The sequence below is a fragment of the Leopardus geoffroyi genome, chromosome C1 (genome assembly GCF_018350155.1).
Source record: "Leopardus geoffroyi isolate Oge1 chromosome C1, O.geoffroyi_Oge1_pat1.0, whole genome shotgun sequence".
Taxonomy (NCBI): Eukaryota; Metazoa; Chordata; class Mammalia; order Carnivora; family Felidae; genus Leopardus; species Leopardus geoffroyi.
The window spans coordinates 480,306-499,095 of NC_059328.1; the positions used below are offsets into that span (position 1 = coordinate 480,306).

Below are 18,790 nucleotides of genomic sequence, written 5' to 3' on the forward strand. Positions count from 1 at the left end.
TGGTCGTTATCCTTGGGGTGATGTTGCCACCAGATTCCTGAAATTCTTGCCTTCCAAACGGGGGCCACGGGAAAAGTAACTGTAAACGTTGAATTCGATGTTTCTGCGGAGCATGGGAAAAGGCCTTAGTTCTTCCCGGGATCGGGGGAAAGAGAGCCAGGGTGGATGGCCCCGGGAGGGTGGGAGGGAGCTTGGACTTTATTTTCCGGTGGGGAGCCTTCGAAGGGGTTTGTGCATTTGTGAACCCCTCTTGATCCTGAACCTCCGTTTCCTCATCAGTTACTCCTAGCTCTCTCAGGGTCTTTATCTTTTTTTCTTTTTTTTAACGTCATCTGACAGCAGTACTGCTATCGCATCTGTACCAGAGGAGTAACTGCGGTACAAATGATTTGTACCGAAACTTTTGCCAGGAGTAGTGCGAGAACCCATGTGAGGATGCTGGGAAAGCCTGGGTGAGGGGCAGCTGGGGTGGGGCAGGTGCAGACACTGCCCTCGCCTCAAACTGCTCAAACCCAGAGGCCACCATTGGCTTTCACCCCTGGTGATAACTTGATTTTGCAACTCAAACAGTGCCAACCAAGATCCAGCCTTTTTCTCATCTCACCCCTACCTCATGTTGGCAGCTCCAGAATGTCCTCACACTGTTCAGGAAAGGAGGAATTTTTTCTTGTCTGGAAACTCCAGGAAACAGCTTGTTTCTCTTTGGCACTGCCTGGGTGATTTTTCCATCCCCTAAGTAGTGGCCAGAAACGAAGGAAAAGCTGATGGCTCTGGCCGTCAGAGCCAGGCCATGCACCCAGGCTTACATGAGGGGAAACCGGGATCCTGTTGCTGGGGGGAGGGTGGGTGCTGGGGGCAGCCCACGGCTGTTTACCACACACTCATGCTCCTTTATGGAGATGCAAAAGCAAAGGCAGGCAGCTCTGACGCAGCAGCTCACTGCACACGCAGCTCAGCCCCACACACCAAAGGGCCCTGTGTGTCCTCCACCCTGCTGTCTATTCAAAACCCACTTACTGACTAGTGCACATTGAGCACCCTGGGTGCAAGAGACCGTGAACAACTCAGCCCCGCGCCTCCAAATTGTCCGGTGGCCTTCATTAGACACCAAGAGCCAGGAGGAGGGGCCTGTTAGGCCAGTACAGTAACTGAAGCCAGAAGAAATGCTGGCCTGTAGTTAAGATGAAGTAAAGTGGACAGATTCAGGAGATCGCCAAGTGGTAGGCGGTCAGGACTTGATTGGTTCTCTGTGGGTCTGGAGGTGGGTGCTGAGTCCACAGGAACCCGGAAGGACTTTCAGGGGACTACTAGCAAAGGATGGAGGGCTCATCATGGGAACATTAGGAGTGGAGGCAAGGTGGGCGCCCAGTCTGGGTAGGCAGGTGTACATTGCCAGGTAAATGCAGACAGCCGCTGCTACTGTGGGCCTGAAGAACTCCCCTGGGCTGGAGCGTGTGGGAGGGTGAGGCAGAGGGCAAAGGGAGACTGCGTGGGAAGAGGGAAGGGAGTCCATGGTCCTTGGGGTCAAGTGCTGACTGTATGTGTTGGATTTTGGTTCCTGATGGCTTTGGTGAGAGCTGCCTAGGCCTGATGGGCCGACTGTAGACCCAGTGGCAGGAAGCAAGAGGTGGAGACGAGAGCTGGCCAAGAGGGGAATGTGAAATACATGCAAGAGAGGCTGAGGGTGGCATCTGCTCACCAAGAGGGTAACCGGAGGGACGTGGGCCTGAGCAGGGAGGCAGATACACCTGCGAGGCAGCAGTCAGCAGTGGACGGACATAAGGGACGTGCAGAGTTAGAGCTGCGGTGAGTTCTTCCTCATCAAAGTAGCTAGCATGTTGGGAACCTGTTCTGGGCTTGACTTTGTGCTTTGGGAGAGCCACCCAGCTTGCTGCTCTTACTGGGCTGGAGAGTGAGGAAGCAAGCAGGGAAACTGAAACTGGCACTCAAGGTGGCCCAAGAGCTGAGCACCATGGTCCCTGCTGGAAACTGAAGACAAGGGGAGGCCTGGAAGGGTAGAAGACAAGGTTAAGCCTGGGCAGGGTCAGAGTGGGGTTTTGAGGCTTGAGTTCTGAACAGACTAGCCACAGGAGATCTCAGGCTCCGACAGGAAGCACAGGCTCAGTTGAACCCCTCAACCTGGCAGTCTCCCACAGGGCACCCATAGCACGTGTGCTTATACCAGAGAACACAACTCAGAACACTGAACACCACACCACACAAGCTTTATTTATCTGTCTCAATGAGGGAAGAAGGGGCCTTACACGCCTTTTACTAAAATGCAAATTAATATAATTGCTGATCACACACTGTTGACAAGTAGTTTTTAGCTCCTATTTTAGCGGCTGTGATCATCAGGGGGAAAAACCTTTTCCTAAGACACTCCGCTGCAAAGAGCATGCAGAAAGCATGCACGTCGGAATCCCGCTCAACAATCCTGCACCACTCTGGAAAATACGCCTTCGGGCTCTTTCCCATCCCCCAGGGCAGCAGCAAATCCTTCCTGTCGCCTCCTTTTGGCCAAAGCAGCCAAAGATTTAAAAGTCTTTGGTTCATAGATGGCTAGATCCGCGAGCACTTTCCTGTTGAGCTCCACCTGGCACTGGGAAGAAAATCAAATCCTGTGTCAGCATCGGAAATGTGTTTCAGTGAAAAGCAGCAAGACTGAATGCAGCTGAGAGTCCTATGGTCTCTGCTGCTAAGCACATCCTGCATGGCTCCAGGGCGGCCTCTGTCCTGGGACACATGGTCTGTTTGAGGAGATTGGAGAGCACGGGGCCAATCCTGTCAAAGCAGGATGCTGGAGGATAAATGTGGACTAGGACAGGGGAAGGCATCGCTGCAAGAGGTGACGTACGTGGACGAGAATGCTGGCACCCAGTCCTGGTGCCAGCCATGGAGTTAAGAACCTTGTTTAGGCGGGCACCTGGGTGACTCAGTTGAGCGTCCAACTTCAGCTCAGGTCATGATCCCATAGTTCGTGAGTTCTAGCCCTGCACTGGGCTTACTGCTGTCAACGAGGGGCTAGCTTCAGATCCTCTGTCCCCCTCTTTCTCTGCCCCTTCCTTCGCTCACACTCCCTTTCAAAAATTAAAAAACAGAAACCAAACTAACAAAAACCTTGTTTAAGGGTCAACGGCCATCACCCAGACAGAGCTATGACTGCTGGCCTGGGGTAGCCCTTTAAGTCAGCTTCAAAGAGGATATCACAATTCTCATTCTACGATGAAATGAGACACAGAGAAATACGTGAGATGGGAGCACGGAGTCAGGAACAAAACCAGGCATTCTCAATTCCCACCTATCGGGTAAAACTGCAGGTGACTTCTGAAAACTGACGAACTTGAAGAGCAAAAGAAAGGATAATCCTGCGTATCAACCCAACTATGCAGGGGTGGCTCCTCCGCTACCTGGGCCTTGTGTGCCTTGGGCATAGTCCATCCTGAGCCTTAGCTCCTTGTCAGTAAAACGGGGATGTCACGCATGAGGATCCTTGCAAAGTACCAAAGGCAGGGCGTGCTACACGCTAGACGCACAACACCCAAACCCCTTTAAAAAAAACAAATTAAATGCAAACAAAAGGAGAGGGATTAGCATAATCACTAGATTCAACAATTGCCAAGATTTTGTGACACATGTTTAATCTCTCCTGCCCAAGACCACCACCCTACTGTTTCACACCAGGAGTTTCAAATTCATCTGCTTCCTCATCGGAAATCTTTCAGTGTAAAACTCTGAAGTTACACTTTAAAGTAAAGCCAAGTTTTCTGCTGCTTCTCTTGATGGGGAAACATGCGGGCTCACGTCCTGGTACCACTTGCCCTACTTCCAGTTCTGCTACCAGCCAGGCAAAGACGAAGCCATCGTGAGGAGCCCCTAAACTCGCCAAAACTCCAACCTGAGAACTCGGCAGGGGGCTCACACTCTGCTGCCCGTTGTACTGGACCACACCAGTTGGGTCACTTTCTGTAGATCTCAACAGACCATGTCCTCAACCGTACCTTAATTAAATTGACAATGAATGCTGGGTACTTCAGGCCATGTTCCTGGGAGGCAGCTGTAATTCGATTAATCCAAAGCTGAAATAAGAAAACATCGAGATGCTTAAGAGCTAGTTGTCCAGGGGTGCCTGGGTGGCTCAGTCAGATTGGTGTCTGACTTCGGCTCTAGTCATGATTTTGAGGTTTGTGGGTTCAAGTCCTGCATCAGGCTCTGTGCTGATGGCTCAGAGTCTGGAGCCTGCTTCGGATTCTGTCTCCTTCTCTCTGCCCCTCCCCCACTCACACGTACGTGTGTGTGCGCGCGCGCGCGCGCGCGCGCGCTCTCTCAAATGACTTTTTTTTTTTTTTTTTTTAATTAAAAAAAAGAACTAGTGGCACGTGGGTGGCTCAGGCAGTTAAGTGTCTGACTTCCGTGCAGGTCATGATCTCATGGTTCGTGAGTTCAAGCTCCGTGTCAGGCTCTGTGCTGACAGCTCAGATCCTGGAGCCTGCTTCAGATTCTGTGTCTCCCTCTCTCTCTGCCCCTCCCCTGCTCGCACTCTGTCTCTTTCTCAAAAATAATAAATAAACATTAAAACATTTTTTTAATAAAAATAAGATAAAAATTTAAAAAAGAACTGGTTGTGCATTACCTCCACATCTCCCAGCAAAGGTTCTGAGTCAACTAAAAGTCAAAGTAAACTTTTTTTGCAAAAGTAAATAGAAAAATTGCGGTGCCTGAGGGACTCAGTCAGTTAGGCATCGGACTCTTGGTTTGGGCTCAGGTCGTGATCTCACAGTACTCACAGTACATGAGTTCAAACCCCACGTCGGTCTTTGCGCTGATAGCAAGGAGCCTGCTTGGTATTCTCTCTCTCTCTGTCCCTTCCCTGCTTGTGCTCTCTCTCAAAATAAATAAACTTAAAAAAGATTAAAATAGAAAAGCAGTGCTTTCTATTCAGGCACACTGGGCCAGCAAAGGCTGATGCTCCTCGTTCAAATGCAAGATTCTAAATGATAAAAAGAAAGTCCCACAGTATAAAGCACTAATTCAATACACATTTTTAGGCCCCGAGAAGACAAAAATGAGCAAAAGATTCTGTGGCAGACACAGCTCAGTGTACAAAAGATACACACCGGTGAGCTACAACAGCCACTGAGATCAGTGCTACCAGGTGGGGATGAAAAACTTGAGGTGAAAGCTTCACGGAGGGGGATGGAAAACGGTCTTGAGGGAGGGGCAGGGCTGGAGGGAGGGAGAAGCATCACAGAGGACCCTCCTGGCAGGGAGCAGCAGGGTAGGTTCCAGGCACAGCAAAAGGTCTGAAAACTGCAGGGAAATCGAGGCTGGTTAGGTTCAGAATGATCTGGAAGGGAAGTCAGAGTGATGTGGAAGTTTCTGCATCAACAACAAACCTGGTCTGTTAAACAAGGGCTTGGATTGTGGGGCAACTGGGTGGCTCCTTCAGGGGAGCATGCAACTCTCAACCTTGGGGTTGTGAGTTTTAATCCCACGTTGGGTGTGCCGATTATTCTAAAGATAAATCTTGTTTACCTTTGCTTTTGTTATTATTTTTTTAATCTTAAAAAGAAGGGGGATTAGATTCTTAAGGCATTCTTTACTCAATCTTAAGATGGTACTCAAGTCCATTTTCTTCTTTTACTTCAGTGGTTCTAAAGTTTGAACGTGCATCAGAATTATTAGAGGTTTGTTAAAACAGATTTCTAGGCCCCACCTCCAGAGTTTGATTCAGTGGGTGCGCTGGGGCCTGCGAATCTACACTGCTACCGTGTTCTATGTGAGGCTGCTGCGGTACCGGGCCCCCACCCCACGAGGAGAACCTCTGCTCCCATGAGAGCCATCTGGCCTGACCAGATGCCCACAAGGTCACAGGAAGCACCACCTTACCATCTGAGAAAATAAGGCACAAAGAACAGAGCTGGGATGCAGAGGCCACTCCTGCACACCAGGCCATCATGTGCAGGGACAGTCTATCATGCTGTGATCCTAACCTACAGTTAATGGGGCATTTCCGATTTTAAAGGGTCAGAATTCTCCCCTCTCCCTTATCCATTCAGGCAATATTTGCAAAGTGTTCGTGATCTAGGCGGGAGGTTACAGAATTCAAAAGAACACAAAGCTCCCTCCTAATACTTACATTTGGGGGCTGGGAGCAATAACCAATCAAGTCAAATTTGTGGTATATTGGATGCTAAGTGCACGAGATTTAGGGACGCCCACCGCAGGCAGTGAAGCGGGACCCAGGACGCAGAAGAAACCGTAAGTGCAAACAGCCTGTGAGGAAGCAGGCTTGGCCTCCTCCAGATGCGCATGGGAAGCCAAGAGTGGCCCTGGGGCAGGTGAGCCACACGGGGTGGCCAGGGACAAGGTCTCAGTAACCAAGTCGGCCTGGGGCGACTTTCATTAGGGGTGTGGTGAGAAGCCACCACAGGGTTTTCAGCAGAGGAGAGATGGGAGCAGTAGAGACTACAATGGTGGCTGGTGGAAGGAGGGAGAGGGGCAAGGAGGCTTTGACACGGGCCCAAGTGGGAGTGGGTGGGGAGAAGGTGAGCTCCCGGACATCCCAGATTCGGTCCGTGGGGTGGCCAGAATTTGCCGGGTCTCGGACGTGGAGTGAGAGAAACAGGAGCGCCTGGGCGGGGGGGGGGCTCAGTCGGTTAAGCTTCCGACTTGGGCTCAGGTCATGACCTCCCGGTTCCGAGTTCGAGCCCCGCGTGGGGCTTTGTGCTGACAGCTCAGCCTGGAGCCTGCTTCGGATTCTGTTGTCTCCCCCTGTCTCTGTCCCTTCCCTGCTCACACTCTGTCTCTGTCTCAAAAATAAACGTTAAAAAAAGATCTGAAGTAAGAGAAACAGAAACGAGGAGACCGGCGGTGGTACCGAGGGCGGAGAAGCCACCCCCTAAGGCGGGATGGGGGGTGGGGGGCGGAGAGGGTCAGGACCCAGAGGCCTGTCTCGCTGGGTTCGAAATGGCTCTCAGACGGCGGAGAGTCCAGCCTCCTCCCTGCAGCGACCGCGGCTCTCCTGGCGCCGCGAGGAAGGGTTGGGAGGGAGGGAGGGGCTGACCAAGCCTAGCCTCCCCGGGCCCGCGCTTACTGTCCTCATGTTCCGCTTCTTCAGTCTTCGCGCTTTCGTGCATTTCACAAACGCTCTGGTCACCGCTCTGACCGCCAGCCGGTAGCACCGATTCTTCCTTCCCCGAAAGTGCTGGGTGAAGAAACGGAAAAGGAGGCTGGTCAGCGCGCCCCGGGCCGGGAGGAGACGCGGCGGACGCGGGGCGTGCGCGGCCGACTCACCCGCGCGTGCTGCAGCACCTCCCGGACCCGCCAGTAGCGGTCAGTGAGGCGGCTCCGCAGCCACAGCGGCGCGCCGAGGAAGACCATGGCACCCACCGGCCGGAGCCCGCGCCCGGCCGCGCACGCGCCGCACCGCCCTCGGCGGAAGCGGTGGCCGCGCCCGAGCGCTTCCGGGTCGGCGGCCCGGCGGGGACTTCCGGGGCGCCGCGAGTGCTCCCAGAGCCCTCACCCACGGGCCGAGTCTTGTGCGCGTTCCCGTGCGTGACGGTTCGCGTCGCTGGGGGCTCGGACGGGCTGCTGCGGAGCGCCCTCCGCGGGGGCTGGCTGCCACCGAGGGGGTGGGGCTCCCAGTCTTTACAGGGCAGCGCGGAAGGGGCGGTGGAGAAAGGAAACATTAATGGTTCCGCTCGTAGGAAATGCCCAGAATAAGCGGAAAGGTGGGAGGGTGGAGTGGGGGGGGTGGAGATGGGGAGTGGCCGCCCGTGGGCACGTTTTCCTTTTGGGGTGATGAAATGTTCTGCAACTGGATACTGGTGACGGTTGCGTAATGTTGTAAAGATGCTAAACACCATGGAATTGTCCACTTTAAAATGGCCAAAATGAGGGGCGCCTGGGTGGCGCAGTCGGTTAGGCGTCCGACTTCGGCCAGGTCACGGTCTCGCGGTCCGTGAGTTCGAGCCCCGCGTCAGGCTCTGGGCTGATGGCTCAGAGCCTGGAGCCTGTCTCCGATTCTGTGTCTCCCTCGCTCTCTGCCCCTCCCCCGTTCATGCTCTGTCTCTCTCTGTCCCAAAAATAAATAAACGTTGAAAAAAAAAATTTTTTTTAAATGGTCAAAATGAGCTTTGCGCAGTGGCAGTATCGTAGCCAATGAGGTTTATCCCAGGCGCGATTATTGCTAATTGAAAGCTAAAATGGTCAAAATGGGTGCTCACTTCAGCAGTACATAAACTAAAATTGAAACGAAATGGTAAATTTTATGTATATTTTACCACTATATTACCATTAATTTGAAAAATAATGAAGGGGGGGGCAGAATGGGAGCATCTGTTTCTTTGTAACTTAAAAATTTTGGGGGGGCGCCTGGGTGGCTTGGTCGGTTGAGCGTCCGACTTCGGCTCAGGTCATGATCTCACGGTCTGTGAGTTCGAGCCCCGCGTCGGGCTCTGTGCTGACAGCTCAGAGCCTGGAGCCTGTTTCAGATTCTGTGTCTCCCTCTCTCTCTGCTCCTCCCCTGTTCATGCTCTGTCTCTCTCTGTCTCAAAAATAAATAAACGTTAAAAAAATTATTTTTATTTTTTTAATATTTGTTTTTGAGAGAGAGAGAGGGAGAGAGCAGGGGAGGGGCAGAGGGACATACAGAATCCCAAGCAGGCTCCAGGCTCAGAGCTGTCAGCACAGAGCCCACACAGGGCTCCAGCCCAACGAGCAGCCAGCCAGATCATGACCTGAGCGGAAGTCGGTGCTTAGCTGACTTAGCCACCCAGGCTCCCCTTCCCTTTTTTTCTTTGTAACTTTTGAAATTACAGAAAAGTTGCAAGACTACTTCTAACTCCCCAAGGTATTTTACCCCATAGTACCAACTGTTTACAGTTTTTTTCAAATTTTTTTTTATTTTTAATGTTTATTTTAGAGAGAGAGAGAGAGAGAGAGAGAGAGTGTGTGTGTGTGTGTGTGTGTGTGTGTGTGAGCAAAAGAGGGGCAGTGAGAGAGGGAGACACAGAATCCGAAGCAGGCTCCAGGCTCTGAGCTGTCAGCACAGAGCCGGAAGCAAGGCTCTAACCCATGAACCGTGAGATCATGACCAGAGCCAAAGTCAGTTGCTTAACCACAGTTTTTTCCATTTTAAGATTATTCTTCCTGGGAAGAATAACTCCTGGGGCGCCTGAGTGGCTCAGTCAGTTAAGCAGCTGACTTCGGCTCAGGTCATGATCTTGCGGCTTGTGAGTTCGAGTTGGGATCTGTGCTGACAGCTCAGAGCCTGGAACCTGCTTGGGTTCTCTCTCTGCCTCTCTGCCCCTCCCCTGCTTGTGCGCTGTCTCTCAAAAATAAATAAACATTTAAAAACTTTTTAATTTGCATTCATTCGTTGGAGCATTCATTGTTAATTTTCTGACCCCATCGTTCTTCCTATAGTTATTGGCACTCTACTTAAAGAAGAGCTTTCCCCTTTGGGAGGTGCAAATTTAAATAGTGTTAGAGGGTGCAGTGAGAGAGTAGTGTTAAGAAGGAAGTGACTAAAAAAAACAAAAACAAAAACAAAAAAGAAGGAAGTGACTGATTGAGCCAAGCAGATATCTGTGGGAAGAGTTTGCCAGGCAGAGGAGCCAGCAGGTGTAAAGGACTAGAGACAGGAAAGCACCTGGTATGGTCAACAACAGCAAAAATGTTGGGAGTGCTTGGCTGGCTCAGTTGGTGGAACATGTGACTCGATCTCATGGTCAGGAGTTTGGGCTGGGCCCCACGTTGGATGTAGAGATTAAATTAAAACTTAAAAAAAAAAAACAAAAAACAACCAATGTGGTGGGGGTGGGGCAAATGAGAATCCCAGGGACCCCTGAATCAAAGTGAGCAAATCAGAGGCAGGAGATGGAAGTTGGTGAGGATGTGTAGGACCTTGGTCATGTAAGGACTTTGATGTTCTGGCTACCATGCTGCATTTGGGATTCCTCACAGCATGGTGGCTTCAGGGCAGTCATTCCCTGCATGGTGGCCGAAGCGCAAGGTGGTGCGGATGCCTCATCGCCTTCTTGGCCCACCCTGTAGGGCCACACAGCATCATTTCAGCAGTACTCTGGCAGCTTGAATAGTCACAAAAGTTCACTGAACGTCAAGGGGCAGAGGCACTGACTCCAACTCTGGATGGTAGTGTTAATATTAAAAATAAAATGGTCAGTTGTTTTACCAGCAAAAAAAAAAAAAATAGGTTTATTTGAGAATAGAAGAAAATTACAATCCGGGACAGGCAAACTACTGGAAAATCTGGAGCGACAACCACACGCGACTGGTTTCTAGAGGAAAGTGGCAGTTGGAGGAACTGTTGCAAACAAAAAGTCCACCGGAGTAAACTGAGAGTCTGAAGTATAATGGCTTCTCATTGGCTGAGCTGTTGCTGGGGAGATGAGAAAATCCTTTTTTCTTCAGCTGGGGTCATGAAGTAGCATCCACCTGCAGAGTCCCTCTCTTCTTGTTCGGTCAGCAGTTGACGAGGAGTGGGAGGTCTGAGAGCTCCCCTGACCAAACCTCCTAACTACATTTCAGTGAAGTTTTCTGTTATTAATTTTCGTGGGAGAAACATGGAAATCACATTGTAGAGAGAGTATGGGAGCTGGGTGAGGTTACTAGGGCATCTGAACACGTCAATATGACACATTTGTTTTTCACACTCGTGAAAGGTGAAGTCATTACGGGCATCATCCAACTTATTAAATAATCTTAGAGCTGCCGTTTTGCAAACAGACTGCAGGGAGACAAGGGCTCAAACAGGGAGACCAGTTAGGCTCGAAGCTGGCCTGGCTGGGGCAACGTGACATTCCAGGCGAGGCTGATGGTGGCTTGGCCATGGTAGACACAGTGGAGGAGGTTGGAGGCAGTTGAGTGCCCAGTGTGCTCTGAAGGTAGAGCCCACAGGCTGTGCTGGCCAGCCGGGAGTAGGGCCATCCTGCACCTTTGAAAACCATGTTCACTGAGGATCCTGAAGACGTCCCTCCAGCCCCCACCTCCCCCCCTTCTCATCTCCTGGGTGTCTGCCCTCCTCCTGCAGTAAAAAGTCTACCACCCACCCTCCACCCCAGGCCTAGGTCTCACTAGGAGTCATTGTTATTTCCGTCTCCCTGGCCCCCCATGCCCAACCTGCCAGCAAGTCCAGGGGGCTCTTCCCACAGAATCAGTCTGATTTTGAGGCTTATCCCACCCCCGCTAACATGCCACCATCTCACTGGTTTCCCTGTATCCTCCTTCCCCAGATACAATCCACTCTGTACATGGCAGGCTCCTGAGCAGATCAGACCACGTCGTATTCACACAAATTCCCTCAAGGCTTCCTGTTGCCCTAGATGTAAATCCAAACACTTCCATGGCAGGGGCACTAATCTGGCACAACTCTCACTTTTCAAAAATGAAATCTGTCCTATAAAGCTGTTCTCTCAGGGCGCCTGGGTGGCTCGGTCGGTTAAGCATCCGACTTCAGCTCAGGTCATGATCTCAGTGTTCGTGGGTTCAAGCCCCACGTCAGGCTCTGTGCTGACAGCTTGGAGCCTGGAGACTGCTTCAGATTCTGTGTCTCCCTCTCTCTGTGCCCCTCCCCAGCTTGTGCGCTCTCTCTCTCTCTCTCTCTCAAAAGTAAAATATTAAAAAAAGATTTTTTTTGAAAAAGATGTTCTCTCGGGGCGCCTGGGTGGCTCAGTCGGTTGAGCGTCCGACTTCAGCTCAGGTCACGATCTTGCGGTCCGTGAGTTCGAGCCCCGCGTCGGGCTCTGGGCTGATGGCTCAGAGCCTGGAGCCTGCTTCCCATTCTGTGTCTCCATCTCTCTCTACCCCTCCCCCGTTCATGCTCTGTCTCTCTCTGTCTCAAAAATAAATAAAATGTTAAAAAAAAAATTTAAAAAAAAAAAAGAAAAAGATGTTCTCTCAGAAAAATTATAGTTTTAAATCGAACAATGGTGGTGATTTTTCTATGAGGATACAGAGGTGGACAGTCAGAGACAAGCGTCCCTCTGTTTCAATTGTACCGCAGGAGTTTTAATTTATGGAGACGGCTGAGTGATGACAGGGAGAGGCTGATGCCATTGAAAGTACATTTCTTGCTCCTTATCAGGGAAATACAAATCAAAACCACACTCAGGTATCACCTCACGCCAGTCAGAGTGGCCAAAATGAACAAATCAGGAGACTCTAGATGCTGGAGAGGATGTGGAGAAACGGGAACCCTCTTGCACTGTTGGTGGGAATGCAAATTGGTGCAGCCGCTCTGGAAAGCAGTGTGGAGGTTCCTCAGAAAATTAAAAATAGACCTACCCTATGACCCAGCAATAGCATTGCTAGGAATTTATCCAAGGGATACAGGAGTACTGATGCATAGGGGCACTTGTACCCCAATGTTCATAGCAGCACTCTCAACAATAGCCAAATTATGGAAAGAGCCTAAATGTCCATCAACTGATGAATGGATAAAGAAATTGTGGTTTATATACACAATGGAATACTACGTGGCAATGAGAAAAAATGAAATATGGCCTTTTGTAGCAACGTGGATGGAACTGGAGAGTGTGATGCTAAGTGAAATAAGCCATACAGAGAAAGACAGATACCAAATGGTTTCACTCTTATGTGGAGCCTGAGAAACTTAACAGGAACCCATGGGGGAGGGGGAGGAAAAAGGAAAAAAAAAAGAGGTTAGAGTGGGAGAGAGCCAAAGCATAAGAGACTGTTAAAAACTGAGAACAAACTGAGGGTTGATGGGGGGTGGGAGGGAGGAGAGGGTGGGTGATGGGTATTGAGGAGGGCACCTTTTGGGATGAGCACTGGGTGTTGTAATGGAAACCAATTTGACAATAAATTTCATATATTAAAAAAAAAAAATCTTACCAGCAATATACAAGAATTTTGATTGTTCTACATCTCTACAGACTTTTTAATATTAGCCATTCTTGAGGCGTATAGTGGTGTATTATTGTGACTTTAATCTCCGTTTTCTGAATGACTAACGAAGTTGAATACCTTTTCACATTTCTATCGGCTATTTCTATGTTCTTTTTTGTATGTGTTTTGTAGTAGGTAGAAAATGTCTCCCTAAAGATCTATATCCTGTAATTAGGGTATGTGTATATGTCTATATCCTAATTCCTGGAACCTGTAAATAGGTTGCATGGTAAGAGGGACTTAAGGCTGCAGATAGAATGAAGTTTGCTAATCAGCCAGTCTTAAATCAGGAAGATTACCCTGGAACATCTAGATTAGCCCAGTGTAATCACAAGAACCCTTAAAAGTGGAAGATGGAATCAAAAGAGAGAACCAGAGATAGCACTGTAAGAAGGACTGGCCTCAATGTTACTGGCTTTGAAGATGTGGGAATGGGGCCATGGACCCAAGAATCAGGCCCCCTTTAGAAGCTGGAAAAAGCAAGGAAATGGATTCTGTCCTAGAACATTCAGAAGGAATGCAGTCCTGCTAACATCTTTATTTTAGCATGGTGAGACCCATTTCTTACTTCCAAACTACATAACTGTAAGATAATAAATTGTATAATTTTTATCCTCTTAAAAAAAAAAAAAAAAAGAAAGAAAGTACATTTCTTATTACCCGCATTTCCTGAGAGAAGAGGGCACACCGTGCCCTACAGGGCCGCAGGGAGAGGCACCAGTGTCCTCTGGAGGCAAAAGCGGGAGCAAGGGGAAAGCTCCGGCCAGAGCCTTTATTGGGGTTCCCACAGGAAAGGCAAGGCAGGGCAAGGAAAGCAGTTTAGAATTGACTGGTTGGATAATCCCAGTGGTCGTTGGTGTATGGGGCCTGTCCCTAGGTGACAGGTACCTGACCCTAGATAATTTAGGACAGGGGGAATATCAACTGAGTGTGGAGAGAGGACAGCAGTTCTGAGTACAGGCTCGATCACAGGGGAGATGGAAACAACTGGGGCCATTAGTTCGGCCCTGTAATACATGGGTGCCAACAGACAAATATCAGATCTAACAAAACACAGGAAGATAATCCCCATGTACAGAGCAGCTGAGAGTGACAACCCCATGACGGACCCAGGGACCCTGTCAGGTTTTAGTCAAATCTGTTGCCACAACTCAATCTCTCTGCTAATGAGTGCTGCAGGGGTGATGTGTCCCCCTAGGGGGCAGTGGGGCAGTCCCAGGCCCATTACTGGAGCTCAAGCCACTGCCCCCCTTCTCTTCCAGGAACCTCTCAGCTGTCCTCCCCTCTGTCCAGGCAGGCAGTCTCGGCCCAGAAGAGAGGAGCCTGGCACACTCGGAAGGCCGTGGGAGCCTGGAGCCTTCTGCCCAGCTCAGGGCCTCTGGGGCTATGTGCCCCTCCCACTCCTACTCTCTGCAAAGGGTGAGCAGCGCCTGGGGCAGGCCCCCTCGGACACCAGGTCCCGGACCACCTCACCCCACTGTGTCCTCAAGGTGGGGCTAGCCCCTCGGCTCAGCAGGAGCTCTGCGGTGGGGCCGTGGCCGTGCTCCATGGCAAGGTGAAGGGGGGTCTTGTGGAGCCACCCAGCAGCATTGACCTGCGCTCCCCTGTCTAGGAGGTGGCTGGCAACCTCTGCATGGCCTCCCCGAGCGGCGTGGTGCAGTGGTGTGAGGCCCAGTGAGTCTCCAGCATCCACCTCCGCTCCCCAGGCCGCTAGCAGCTGGACAGCGGGCAGGTGTCCACCAGCAGCAGCCCTGTGGAGTGCAGAGCGACTGTGCCTGTCCTTGAGGCTGGGATCTGCCCCACGGTCAAGCAGCACCTCCATGTCCTGGAAGAGGAGGGAAGGAGAGGACAGGGACTGGCCCAGGCAGGTGAGGGGCTGGGGCCACACAGCTTTTGTCTGACCCACACCTCATCTGGCCTCCCCGACCTAGCAGCCTCTTTCTCAATGCCGCTTTCCCGCTTGGTAAGAATGAGCCAGCACCTCTGCCAGTCTGAAGGGGCTCTACTCCAACACATCCACTTGGAACTTCTCAGCCAAAACCCAAGACTAAGCAGCCCCCCCCCCCCCCCCCCCCCCCCCCCCCCCCGCCTAGGGACCCGCTGGACTCAAGCACACTCCTGGTGCTCAATACATACTCGTTGCTGCGGGTCACCAGAATAAAGTCCGAATGCCCTCCCCGCCCCCAGGCGTCCTCCCCGGGCTTCCGAGAGACACGCAGTCAAGGCTGCCTTCAGGGCCCCGGCAGCCCCTCCCCGCCGCCCCTCCCGCCCTCCAGTCTCGCTCGGTCTGTCCGGGGGGGCCCGCCTGTCCGCGCCCTCCCCGCAGCCGGGCCGGAACGTACCTGCGTGCGGCCCAGGCTCGCCGCGATGCCCAGCGCTGTGGCCCCCGCTCCGTCCCGGGCGTCCACCCGGGCCCCGCGCGCCAGGAGCAGGCGCAGCGCCGCCCCGCGCCCGGCCGCGGCCGCCACGAGCAGGGCGCCGTCCGGGCCCGCGCCGCCCGCCGCCAGCAGCAGCTCCAGCACCGGCAGCCGGCCGCCCGCGGCCGCCCAGTGCGCCGCGGTCCAGCCGCGCGCGTCCGCCGCCGCGGGGCCCGGGCCCGGCGCGCCCAACAGGCGCCCGGCCAGCAGCGTCCGGCCCAGCGCGGCGGCCCAGTGCAGCGGCGTGAGGCCGGCCCGCGAGCGCGCCGCAGCCGGGGCCCCGCGCTGCAGCAGCAGCTCCGCCACCCGCGAGTGGCCGTGCCAGGCGGCCTCGTGCAGCGGGGTGCGCCCCGCGCGGTCGGCGGCTCCCACGGCGGCCCCGCGCTGCAGCAGCAGGCGCACCAGGGGCACGTGGCCGCGCAGCACGGCCAGGTGGAGCGGGGTCCTGCCTGCGCGGTCCCTGCGGGCGGCGAGGGTGGCGTGGACCAGGGCGGGCCCGCGGGTAGAGGCGCCCTTGCCGCCCCGCCTCCCTCGCTCAGTGAAGGGGCCCCTGCCACCTCCTCCACCCCGGTAAAGATTCTCGGAGCGTCCCCCGGGCTCACCTCTCCTCCACACTGGCCCCTTGACGCAGCAGCTTTGTCACCAGGCCCGGGTGACCCCTCCACACGGCTTGCAGCAGGCGCCCCCAGGCTTGTGGGGCGCTGGGCCCCTCTGTCTGGGCTCCCAGGGCCTCCTCTGAGCTCAGCTCCACCCACCGCAGTTCCCGTTCTGCCCCTGCCTCCGTCGGGTTCTGCTCCCCCGGCCGGGAGCTCCCGGAGTCCATCTGAGAAGAACAGGAATCCTTCACGGATACTGGAGTCCCCTGGCCAGCTCCAGCCCATATGTCCCCAGGCCAATATGAACTGCCTCACCACCACCACCACCCCCCCCCCCCCCGCATCTCCCCAGGGGACTGGGCTACCACTTAGCCTTCTTAAGAGTTCAGCTCCCAGTTACCCCTAGAGGGAGTCCTCCCTGGGGTCCTGTCCTCCAGCTGGATATCCCCTCCATGCAGTTCCTGGGCAAGCCACGCCCTGGAGGCCCTCTCCTGAATCTCCTGGAAGTGTGGAGGCGGGGGTGGCTGCTTCCAGAAGCCGGAGGGCTGCAGCTGCAGCTGTGGGGGTTAGCAGTGCTGCCTCCCGGCCAGGCTGAGGGCCACTTCTCCACCCTGTTCACCCAGCAACTTAAGGGGACGCCCAGCCCTGCCTGCTGGCAACAACCCCTGCCCCAGCACCTTTCCTCCCCTGCCAACCGCCAGGGCTCCTGGCCTGGGCTCCCTCCTCAGAGACAAAGGCCAGGCAGGCAGAAACATGCCCACAGCCTCTGATGTGCCCTGACAGGCCCCCAGGGAGGCACTCACACGCCTTTCCTTGGATCCCTCCCTCAGGCCCTGCTGCTCACCTCCACTCCTGTTCACTGCTGGCCAAGATGGCCACCTGTGGGGCTGGAGCTTGGCCTCACCCCTGATTCCAGGCTGGGGAGGGGGACAGGGTGAGGTGGGACCCTTCCCCCACACGCAGATGCCATGCCAGGATAGAAGACTTACCATGGATGCCAGGCAACTTGGCTGACGCTGTGGGGAGTAGGAATCCCTCGGGTCCTGGGAAGGGGCAGAGCCCCCGGACAGAAGGAGGGACCCAGGCAAAGAGATTTTCAGAAGAGCCAAGTCCAGAAGGTAGAAAGTGGTGCTGCAGTAGAGGGCCTGAGTAAGGCCTCCAGGATCGGTCGCCTTGACTCTGGGGCCCTGGCCTGAGGATGCCTTACCATCCCCGATCCCTGGCCGAGGCCACCTGTCCAGAGCCCAGACAGAAGGAGGTATAGCCAGCTCCTGCAGCCTCCCCTGTCCAGCTGCCAGCCGGAGGCAGTACAGCTTTGGGATGGCCACTCTCTCCCCGTCCCCACGCACACACTCCCAGGGATGAGGTGTCCTGAAGGCCCTGCCCTGTCCCCCACGGCAGAGCCTTGGCCCTTCCCCCACCTCCCTACAGAGAAGCCTTTCCTGTGCCAGATCCAAAAGGGCGGGTCTTCGGCAAGGAGCTGAGTGGCCCTATCTCACCCCCAAGCCATATGGACTTTACCGGCTGAGCCTCAGTCACTCTACAGATGTCACCTCCCCAAGAGAACCCTCAAGCCTCACCCCTGATTTGGAGAAGCTCGACCCTGTTTTATTTTGTCCCTAGCACTTACCACTCCACAAAAATAGGTGTTAACTTTATTTTAAATGTTTTCCTTCCTCTTCTAGAATGAAGTCTCCGTTTGGGCACACCACACAGGCTGACAGATTCAGCCAGTAAGGAAGCAACATGCTCCGGGTGGATGAGGACAGTTTACCACCTGAGTAGTCCCCAAGAGCAAGAGAGCAAAAGCTTGACAAATGGCATGGGGTAGGGTGAGGGGGTGAATGGGCACCCCGTTGCTGAAGAGATACCCTGCACCCTGGGAGGCCTGGTGGAAAACCACATACCTCCTGAGAGCCAGATGAGCCTAGAAACTGCCTTCCCAAAGGCAGGAGTCAGTGGGAGCCAGCGGCGAGGCTGGTCCTCCCAGCTTCTGCCACCGTCCGGTCCGTCCGGAGCACTGCAGCTCATTCAGCTGTGAACTCGTGCAGGCTCATCAGGGCCCCACACAGAGCCGTCCCTACAGAGCAGAGGCCCACATTGGCCTTTACCATCGCGTCCGCAGAGCCTAGGGCAGTCCTGGTACACTGAGGGAGCTCAGCCAGTGTTGAGTTTTTACCGCGTGAGCGAATGACTGCAAGAGGGACCCGAGCAAAGGACGGAGCTTAAGAGATTAGGCAGGTACCCTCTCCACCCGAACTCTGCATCTGAACATTATCACTTGCAACATTTTTTACCCTAAATTCATTATCTGAATAAAAAAACAGCTACTGTAAGGTTTGGGTCTGTGTGTGCCAGTGAAAACAACGAAATCGCATGCGTGTTGGGCAACAGGACTTGGCATGCGCTGCAGGGAACCTCAAGCAGCCTTCTCACAGGGACATGTCTCAGGCTTGCATTCCTTAAACCTGCGGTGCCCAATCGCTGCCGTCTTCCCCTGTCCGCATGTGTCCGAAGGGAGTCTATGCGCTGGAAAATGTTAGAAGAAACGTTGGACGTGATGAAGCCAACAGTGGGAGAAGGTGTGAAAGGGAAACGTTCGTGTCTGATGCTGCACACCTTGTTCATTGGGCTCACAGGTAACCTACTTGTTAGTTAGACATCAGCTAGTTACATAAGTGGGGTTTAATATGCTGAATGCTCTGCTAGGAGTTAAGAGCATTTCAGTAATACTTGGGGAAATTAGTTGGGGTTTACGGAGGAGCTGGGAATACTTCCCCCCAATTGAAATGACAGAATATGTGCTCCCACTGTTTTCAGGATGGATGAGACTCCAACGCAAAG

At 53.5% G+C, this 18,790-nt stretch overlaps 2 protein-coding genes and 1 pseudogene across 2 annotated transcripts; 1 reads left to right on the top strand and 2 right to left on the bottom strand.

Moving 5' to 3' along the window:
- Positions 1-2,204: 2,204 nt before the first annotated feature.
- On the bottom strand, positions 2,205-7,730 carry MRPL20 (mitochondrial ribosomal protein L20). The gene is made up of 4 exons (XM_045475260.1): positions 7,297-7,730; positions 7,097-7,207; positions 4,002-4,079; positions 2,205-2,602 (listed from the first exon to the last, which is right to left on the bottom strand). Exons 1-4 carry the CDS (start codon positions 7,381-7,383, stop codon positions 2,429-2,431), a joined length of 450 nt encoding a protein of 149 aa, XP_045331216.1. The 5' UTR covers positions 7,384-7,730; the 3' UTR covers positions 2,205-2,428.
- Positions 7,731-8,134: 404 nt separating this feature from the next.
- LOC123600083 lies at positions 8,135-8,312 on the top strand (annotated as a pseudogene).
- A 5,367-nt stretch (positions 8,313-13,679) lies between these two features.
- ANKRD65 (ankyrin repeat domain 65) lies at positions 13,680-18,060 on the bottom strand. Its single transcript, XM_045482064.1, has 5 exons — positions 18,031-18,060; positions 16,347-16,503; positions 15,953-16,256; positions 15,276-15,810; positions 13,680-14,758 (listed from the first exon to the last, which is right to left on the bottom strand). Exons 1-5 carry the CDS (start codon positions 18,058-18,060, stop codon positions 14,318-14,320), a joined length of 1,467 nt encoding a protein of 488 aa, XP_045338020.1. The 3' UTR covers positions 13,680-14,317.
- Positions 18,061-18,790: the final 730 nt, after the last annotated feature.